This window comes from Gymnoscopelus microlampas (assembly GCF_963454915.1).
Source record: "Gymnoscopelus microlampas genome assembly, chromosome: 6".
NCBI lineage: Eukaryota > Metazoa > Chordata > Actinopteri > Myctophiformes > Myctophidae > Gymnoscopelus > Gymnoscopelus microlampas.
Window position 1 is genome coordinate 56,105,641 of NC_139943.1, and position 10,000 is coordinate 56,115,640.

At 44.7% G+C, this 10,000-nt stretch overlaps 1 protein-coding gene across 1 annotated transcript in view; it reads left to right on the forward strand.

Annotated features, from left to right (window-relative positions):
* reln (reelin) overlaps positions 1–10,000 on the forward strand; it is a gene marked incomplete at its 5' end in the record, with an annotated part of 178,783 nt that overhangs the window by 148,850 nt on the left and 19,933 nt on the right. Inside the window, 8 exons of the mRNA XM_084060861.1 lie at positions 1,824–2,073; positions 2,773–2,941; positions 3,191–3,331; positions 3,975–4,152; positions 4,371–4,564; positions 5,264–5,514; positions 5,713–5,867; positions 8,416–8,630. Coding sequence (XP_083916987.1) covers positions 1,824–2,073; positions 2,773–2,941; positions 3,191–3,331; positions 3,975–4,152; positions 4,371–4,564; positions 5,264–5,514; positions 5,713–5,867; positions 8,416–8,630 — 1,553 coding nt within the window. The remainder of the gene's footprint in view (positions 1–1,823; positions 2,074–2,772; positions 2,942–3,190; positions 3,332–3,974; positions 4,153–4,370; positions 4,565–5,263; positions 5,515–5,712; positions 5,868–8,415; positions 8,631–10,000) is intronic.

Consider the following 10,000-nt stretch of genomic DNA (forward strand, 5'->3'; position numbering starts at 1 on the left):
CCAGGGGTCCTTGGGTCGGTTCCAGGGGATCCCCAGCAAAAATGTGTTAATATAGCGTCACAATAATACTAACCACTTTAACCTTTCATACTTTGGCTATTCAAAAATAGCAGATCTACAAGCTCATAGCGCGGCACCGACAATGGCGTCAATCTGTCTCGAGGCTGGGGGGGGGTCCACACGGTCCTCATGCACGCGCGCGCAGCGTGCATGAGGACCTCCCCCGCGCGCGCGCACGATTTTTTTGCGCGGTTCTGGGCGGATTGGGTTCGTTTTTGCGCGGTTCTGGGCGGATTGGGTTTGGTTTTTTTTTTCAGTTTTTGGTTTCTTTATTTCGGTTTTAGGGTTAAGATTAGGGTTAGGGTAGGGTTATGTTATTTAATTCTTATTTTTGCCTGATTTTACTGATTTATTATCAAATAAAAATCTTTTTTTCGGGACATTGCTCTGCTTGTGCGGGATTTAATATCAAAATACTATTTTAACATTCATTTTTTATTATTCTAAATGACTTGGGGATGAGTAGCCCTGATCACCTCAAGGCAAAACACAGGCGTCGAGCCAACTGCCAAGTAGGAGTAATATAAATTTTATTTTACCCACCACTGGCTGTTTCAAATAATGAGCAGAGCAGAGGAATTGAGCATCATCAACCATCTACGATTATCAACAGCTACTGTAAAGTATAACGAATAGAAGGTTTGGCACAGAGACGTGTGAGTTTTGTTCAGAACATGAAGTTTGCTTTATATTAACTTAGTAAACTTACTCATCACTGATGCAGCCGCACTTCATTGGCAGCTGCTAAATCCTTTGATCTCTGATGACCGTAACATTCTCCAAATCCTCCTCTTCAATACCTTTGGTTTTGGTAAAACTACCCCCCAACTTGGAAGCACCAGGAGGTTGTTTGTTTATAATTAATTTGTAGTGTATATATACACTACGAATCCTTGGATGTGATGATAAATTCCCGTGGTCGTTAGTTTGAGTCGGCGGGGGACGGTATCACTCTCTGTTTCTTTTTCCTCGGTAGCTTTCACCGTTTTAAAATACTTGCTTAAATCGGCACACTTTGCAACTAGCACAGATAGCTCTTGTATCCTCTCGTTGTGTTGTTGAGCTCTTTTCCCAAATTCGACTTGTAAACAAACCGGTGAAAAACCACATGTTGGATGTTGCATGCTGCGGCAGGCCGATCGCCCCAAAACACACTCGCCCCGGGTATATCCAGCGGCCTCGGCCGGCGAAAAGAAATAGGGGCGAGTGTGTTTTGAAAAAAAAAAACACACTCGTAACGTGCAATGAGGAGGAATGCGGACTGCTGACCAAACCATTTTGGGATTTACACGGGGGGGGGGGGGGATAAATTAGTTTTTATTAGTGCATGTCATGATTTCAAAAGCGGGTTCGGATTCTATTAACTTAAATCTAAAAAGTATTTTTTAATTATCCTAAATTACTTGGGGGGGTCTGGGGGGGTCCAATCTGAAGCTGGGGGGGGACAAAACCCCCCCGTCCCCCCCGGGATTGACGCGCATGGGCACCGAGTGCCGCATTATGAGCTTGTAGATCTGCTATTTTTGAAAAATCGTGAAAATTTGTGCAAACCTGAATATATATATATTTTTTTAAAGCGAACCTTTGTAGCTCAAATCTTTGCTTCTGGGGGTCCCTGGAACACAATATTTTGAGATGGGGGTCCGCGGCCAAATACATATCATTTTGGGGGTCCTTGACATGAAAATATTTGAGAGCCACTGCTAATAGGTAGTATGTATATTTACTCTAATAACCCTGGTATATTGTCCTATTGTTTACAGGTGGTGGTGGGAGGCAGTGCCAGTGGGTGGGGTCCCCTAGAGGACGACTTCTCCTCCATAGACGGCCGCTCGTGGCTGCTGCACCCCGGCGGGACCCGCATGCCGGTGTGCGGCTCCGACGGCCCGGCCTTCGCCTTCATCGAGAAGTCCAACACGCGCTACGCCGTCACCACCGACATCTCCCTGGGAGCCGACGCCTTCATCCAGTTTGACTTCTCCGCCTCCTGCTCCGTCACCAACTCCTGTTACTGTAAGTTACCAATTACTGTACTCCTCTTAACTCATTCACTGCAACAGTAAATAAATAAATCAGCCACTGGCAGCGTTTTTTAGTATTTTTACTAACCTTTCAAGAATATTTCAACCCAGGACGATCGACACACAGAGTGTCGCAAAAGACGGAGGAGTGTCTCTGCTTCCATCGGGGGGAAAAGCGTGTCACCCTCCGTTCTTTAGTTATTGGCTGTTGAATATAGCTTGTTCCAAAAACGCAGGAAAAAAATAGAAAGCCGAGAATAATGTATCTTTCTAAATCCTTTAACATTAGATCGGACGGGGCTGGGTTTGTTGTGATCACGTTATTATTATATTATTATATATTACATATTATATTCAACGGCCTATAACAGGCGAACAGTGTGTTGTGATGAATATTCTTTTTCTCCGCGGAAGCACAGAGAAACCCTCCGTGTTTAGCAACGATCGGGGGATGGATCATACTGGAGATAAATATTCTGTGACTAGTTGAAAAGGTAAGGAAAACGAAAAATAGCTGGCAGTGGCTTCGCAAACAATGTTTTATTTCTGGCAGTCAAAGAGCACCATTTAACCCCCATGCAGAGATTCAGGAGTCACAGCAGCAACAGCAGCAGCAGCCAGTCAGAAAGACACACAGGACAGGAGTTATAGGCTAAGAGCAAGTGGGTCTAACGTGGCATCTATGTTACAGCTATAGAGTTGGAGTATTCGTTGGATCTGGGTCTAACGTGGCTTCCTCTGGTCAGAGACTGCCTGCCCACCAGTCCAGACTGTTCCTCCTACACCCTGCAGAGGGTGCTGCTGAGCGACACGTACAACAAGTGGGGGCGTGTCACCCTGCCCATCCCTTCATATGCAAGGTACTGTACGCGAGCACAGCATGCACCCATGCATGGTATGTCGAGCTTTGTCGAGCGTCTATCTATTTTCAAATGGCCGAAATGTGTATAGTGCTGGAGTGGTTTTGTAATAATAATCAGTAAAGTAAAAAATACCTCAACATTTTACTTAAGTATGGCACTTGAGTACATGTACTTAGTTACTTTACACCACTGATTACAGTTCATGTCATGTATTTATTGTATTCATGTGTGTGTGTGTTTGTGCAGGTCTCCGGCCACCAGGTTCAGGTGGTACCAACAGGCACCGTTTGACAAGCAGCAGACATGGGCTCTGGACAACCTGTATGTAGGAGATGGATGTCCAGACATGTGCTCTGGACACGGACGCTGTCAACAGAGCTCCTGTGTGTACGTACACACACACACACACACGCACGCACGCACGCACGCACGCACGCACGCACGCACGCACGCACGCACGCACGCACGCACGCACGCACACACACACACACACACACACACACATACACACATGCACGCACACACACATGCACGCACACACGCACACACATGTTTATATTACTATATAATTGTGAGGACATCAACATTTTGGGCTACTTTTGCTAATGTTTGCCATTTTTTTGTTGAAACAAAGGCAAAGGCAAGTTTCACAAGTTTTCAAATGTATAAAATGTATAACAATCTTTTGAAAATAGCAGATCTACAAGCTCACAATGCGTTGCATCGCATTGTGAGCTTGTTGTAATAATGATCAAAATCTACAAAGTAACTAGTAACTAAAGTTTTCAAATAATTGCAGTGGAGTAAAAGTACAATATTTGCCTTTGAGATGTAGTGGAGTAGAAGTAAAAGTACTGAACATTGGTAATACTCCAGTAAAGTAAAAAATACCTCACAATTGTACTTAAGTACAGTATGTGAGTAAATGTACTTAGTTACTTTACACCACTGGTTAAGGTTGGGGGTTAAGGTTATAGGGTTGGGGTCAGGGCTTAGTTAAATAGTTGATGTTTGATCTGGTATCTTCCAGGTGTGATCCAGAGTGGGGAGGCGAGTATTGTGATGAAGCGGTGGCTCCTCTGCCCTCCCAGCTGAAGGACAGTTTCAGCAGAGCTCCATCTCTCTCTCACTGGAATCTCCTGACCGGAGGGAAGCTCTCCAGTGTGTGTGGAGCAGTGGCCTCCGGGGCGGCGCTGCACTTCAGCGGGGTAAACATTCAAAACATCCTATCATTCATTCATGCATAGAGTTGTAGTCGTCAGCTGGTCACAGAAGATCTCAATCTGACCTTTGTGTGTGTGTGTGTGTGTGTGTGTGTGTGTGTGTGTGTGTGTGTGTGTGTGTGTGTGTGTGTGTGTGTGTGTGTGTGTGTGTGTGTGTGTGTGCCCGCGTGTGTGTGTTGGTGTTTTGTATGGGTGTCCATTAGAGTTGCAGTAGACAGCTGGTCACCGTGGACTTAAACTTGACCAGCGCTGAGTTTGTCCAGTTCTACTTCATGTACGGATGCATGGTCGCCCCTAGCAACCGTAACCAGGGAGTTCTGCTGGAGTACAGTCTCAACGGAGGAATCCACTGGATCCTGCTGACCGAGATCTTCTACGATCTGTACACTAAACCTGGGTAATAAACACCTATGCAATCTACACACAATGACTATACCAATATATGACACACTGCTGTGAGGTCAAACAAGAGAACAAAAAAGCCAAACAAGTATCCACATATTTACACTAGTACCTGAGATAAGATATGAAAAAGGTGTGTGAGCATAGCAGCAATGTATACTGTGCATGATATACTTATGGACGTTAGTTTGTGCTTAGAGAAAAAAAAGAGCACAATTAAAGACAAAAGTCAGTGCGTTGTATACATGGGATTAAGGTGCAAAATGTCAGTGCGTGCTGACCTCATAATCCACATAAGATAGACTGACCCTGGTATAATCCGCAAGTAGTTCCATGAGGAACAGCAAAGAAAAAGAGGGGAGATAAAAAGGGGAAAAAAGGCACTTGTACCTGGTGTAATCCACAGGTGGGTCCAAGGAAGAGCTAAGTCTAAGTCATTTTGTCCCTGGTATAATCCACAGGTGTGTTCAGGGAAGAGCAAAAGGTCCGAGACCAGGCAGCTAGACAGTACCGCCTATTATCAGGAAAAACAATAAATTAATGAATTAAAGCCTACATAAACGGAGTAGGGGAATCAGCGACCCCTTCTGGGCCATTAATGAATGAACAGTGTTTTCATGACTTCCGTATTGGCTTCATATCCAAGAGCGAATGCTTGACACCTGGTCCTATAACGTCATGTCTACGTCGGCAGGTTCGTGAATGTGTTGCTGCCCCCTGCTGCTCGCCAGGAGGGAGTGCGCGTGCGCTGGTGGCAGCCTCAGCACGACGGCGGCGACCACAGCGATTGGGCGCTGGACAACGTGCTCATCTCCGGCTCGGACGCGCGCGCTCACATCTCCGACACGTTTGGGGGCGTGGCCTTACCCAACCACGAGAGGACGCCGGCCGACGGAACCGCCTCCGGCAGGGGGCCGGACAGCGAGCCAGAGGAAACGCCCATAGGTACCCCCGTGTGATTGGCCGCTGGGTCTGTCAATCGACGTATTATTAAGCAGTGTGACTGGGTGGAAACCTTTTATTTTACATGTATCATTACATTATCGTGTAGGTATTCACAATTTATAACTTTCCACATTCTGTCTGTCTGTCTGTCTGTCTGTCTGTCTGTCTGTCTGTCTGCCTGCCTGTCTGTCTGTGCAGTGAGCGCTCATTGGCTGTTTTCAGAGGACTGCGTTATCCAGAGGTTTTGCAGCTCTCCAGATGGAGTGATGGTTTGTGGGAGTGACGACGGGCGGGAAGTCTACGCGGTCACTCATGACATCATCCCTGACAAAGGCTGGGTAATGCAGTTCAAGGTAAATATATATTAATAAAACTACAACATGACATAATCTATTAATAAAACCCCTCTCGGTTCTCTGTTCGGGTCTCGGGTTTTCGGTTCTGGCAGACCCGTGCTTACCCAGGGGTATTCAACTAGATTAGACAGGGGGCCAAAATTGTTAAATGAATTGAGGTCGGGGGCCACAGGCCTATGTAAGCAAAGAAAATTAATCAAATGTTCATGGTTAATCGTTTAACTGGAAACTGTTAAGAAATTTGTAACCAGTCAATACAGTTAAATGGTTGATATTAATATACATTTTTCATTACATTTTTAGTGCAAATGCACTTTTCCCCAACCTAAAGTTGCCTGAAGTTGACAAGCTGACATAGACCTGAAGGCTGTACGATTTCGTTTTCAAAACGTTGTTTCACAGAATAACGGCAGTAAAACTAAAATTGGAATTCATATTTTTTCTTCAGACAAAATCTTGCAGTTTGATAACTGAGGCAATTATGTACTATCTAACTATATAAATGGCGACCGACTTCCGCACCCTCGGTGAGGACACCCCACAGCTCTGTTATCGACTAAACAACGCACCGCCAGACCACATGTCGCCCACTGACTCGCCACGGCGGCCGCGCTGAATTTACGCGTCGCGTAGGGGACATCTCATTGCTCACTACACCTTTTCCACCGCGCAACATAATTAATTCTACTCACCAAATGTCGGACAAAACGGAAGGGGAGGCAGCTTCGTACCGTTTACCGTGCACACCACCGACACCGAACGGCGACGGGTTTCGCCGAAACAACACGAGCGGCCGCCATTGCACTCTGCCCATCTCCTCCACAACACCACACACACAGCTCCTTTGCTTCAACCCCCCCCCCCCCTTCTTACGTACCTCCTTTGTTCCACCCAGGCCGTTACTTTCACTTCACTTATGTCTCGATCACAATATGTCCGTCCTTCACGTGCCATGTTCATCCCAAACACAAAAACAAACAGCGACGGCCACAGCACAGCACGCTGCCCAGGGTAATCTGGTAAACAAACCTGCCTAGGTTCATGACACCAAAGGACTCGACAGTGATGTCATCATTATGCAACCCGGAAGTACAAATACCAAGGATAGGTCAGTGATGTCAGTCGGGTTGCCAAGTTTGCTGCCAGGTTTTAAAAAACAAGCGACAGAAACAAGCAAACCGTGCATGAAAAAAACAAAAACTGCCGAAGGGGTCCGCCATGTTCCAGGGGGGTCCCCGGGGGTCCCAACACTCACAGGGGTCGGCGGACCACCAGGGGGTCCGCGGACCACCAAAGTAACAATCAATATTAACATTTTTTCCAATTTTTTTTTTTTTTTTTTTTTTCCTTTTGGACACTTTTACTCCGGCGATTTGGGTACCCCAATATACACGCACCCACGCTGGGCCCCGTGCGCGGCTGGGGTTGAGGGGGGCGTAGCCCCCCGAAACTCTAGTGCATGATAATGCAGCATGGCAGATCTACAGTAGTAAGAATACATTTCCTACCAGACCAGAGTGGAGGTAACCTGACTCCACCAGATGGGGGCGGTATTGAGTTTCACGGGTTCACAATACCTCTATCTAGCCTCTATCTGGGATCCCTCAGAGAGTAGACTACCGCGGCGTGTACGAACCAATCAGCGGCTGCTATGGGCGGGATCTTGGCGAGACCGGATGTGACGCCATCGAGAAGCGCTTATTGCGTTGTAGTCCTTTCACGATTCATCATGTATAGTATACAAAATAACTACTGCTGGCGCAGCTACTATACGTCATGTAGACAAGTCAATATGATTGGTTGATAGACGGTAATAGACAGACAGTCCCATCCAATCACCTGCCAAGTAGCTTGTAAAAACGCAGAAGTTAGGCTGTGAAACAAATGTGTGACGCAAGCTTCTTCCATCTGGCGGAGTCAGGTTAGAGTGGAGGATTGTCCCCAAATATTCAGGAATACAGCTGCTTCCAATAATTAATTAGGCTACATTGTACAAAAGTAGGTCAAAACAATTAAGCATGTGTCACTCCTCCAGCTTTAACAAAATATCTGTAAGCCATTGAGGGTCGCTTGTAAATAAAAAGCTTTGGCTTTGATGCTATCTTAGAATAGATGTAGACCTATTTGACAGTGCAGAAACAGAATTGCCTTGACATTAACGAGCGTCAACGAGCATCAGCTGGACACAAACACACACCTCCCCCCTGCAGTGCTCTAAAGTGACTGGAGTCTGTCTCATTTCTCTCCGAAAGCCCTTGAATATGATGGAATATGATTAAGGATTACTGTGAATATGGTAAGCTCACATTTCATATCGCACACACCGTACCTGTAACTTTGACTAAACCCCCCCCCCCCCCACCAAAAAAAAAATGTTTGGAAAAAGAATACATTTTTTTTTATTAATTGAAAATTGATAAATTGCATAAGTTGCATAATCTAGGTGTGTAGATCTCAGTAGTGTGCAGTACTCCAGAGCGACCAGCAGAGTGTCAAATTCTTGTCCAGTACTCAGTGTATCATTATGTATTGTGTGTGTGTACAGATCGCAGTAGGGTGCAGTACTCCAGAGCGACCAGCAGAGCGTCAGGTTCATGTCCAGTACTCGGTGGATTTCGGGGTGACGTGGAAGTACCTGGTTCCCCAGTGTCTCCCAGCGGACCCCCGCTGTGGGGGGGCCGTGTCCCAGCCGTCCGTCTTCTTCCCTGCCGAGACCTGGAAGAGAGCCGTCTACCCCCTGCCCGACAGCCTGGCTAACAAGTACGTCAACACAATACTACAGAACGCAATGAACAACACAGAAAACAACACAATAAACAACACAACACACAACAATGTTAATAAACCTTCAACCACTTAAACCCCAGCATCCGTATGCTGGGGAAAACGTTTGGAGAAAATAGCAGATCTATGAGCATGTAGATCGGCTACTTTCAGCAAAGATATTTAATGTAAAGCGAACACAGAAAATACACTAGCATAAGCCCTGAGGGACTCCACTCAACAACGTATTTAAGTGGTTAATAGGCCTAAACAACACTACTCTACACTCAGAAAACCCAAACAAGCACACATTGTTATCTTTGGAATCACGTGATATTTTTTACCTTAAATATTTGAACAGAGATCAAAATGACACATCATCTTTCCACATGACCACCTATAGGACGCAGCAGTGACAGGGACTGTACTGTACTGTACTGCAGTGTTTGTCAACCTTTTTGGTGCCAAGGTACACCTGGCTTAGCCAAGATATCCCAGGGTACACCTAGATATACGGTGCGTATATATATATATATATATATATATATATATATATATATATATATATATATATATATATATATATATATATATATATATATATATATAATATATATATATATATATATATATATATATATATATATATATATATATATATATATATATATAATATTTACTCTCATGTACACAAGATGTAATAAAGAAACCTTGAACATTACAAAATGTCTTTGGCCTACAAATATATAAACTTGGGTCAGTGCAATGAATGGAGAAGATGAAAAAAAAAAGGAAAGATTTTAAAAAATATATATAGGAAAGATTGGCCACAATAGTCTTAGTGTGAAACTGTTTTAGAACGAAAAAAACACTTTTTAAGTCAGTACAAATGTCTTTGTTTGAAACTTGAGTCCTTTTTAGAAACACTGAATATAGCAACATTGTATGCCTTTCATTGTTTTCAAGGCAAAAAACAAACCATGTCACTCTGCCTTTCATGAATATTAAAGGCAAAAAAGTACCATATGTCATTGCTATGCGCTAACTGCTAGCATCAAACTCCACTGGAATTGATAGTTTTAAACTCTCTAAAATGGATCTAAAATGTTGTGCTTACCTCGACAATAAGTGTTGTCCCTATCTACTTCAATGGACTACTTTATAAGAATCCAGCTGTTTGCTGGATTCTTTTTTTTTTAACGAGGCACAAGAGCGTGCGCGCACAACGAGCGTGCACACACACACACACACACACACACACACACACACAGTCACACACACAGGCTGCAGTGGCAACATATTTGCATTCCTGGTGATGGTCGCTGCACTGAAAGGACTCGGCCGTGGCTGGGTGTGAAACGGGTGAC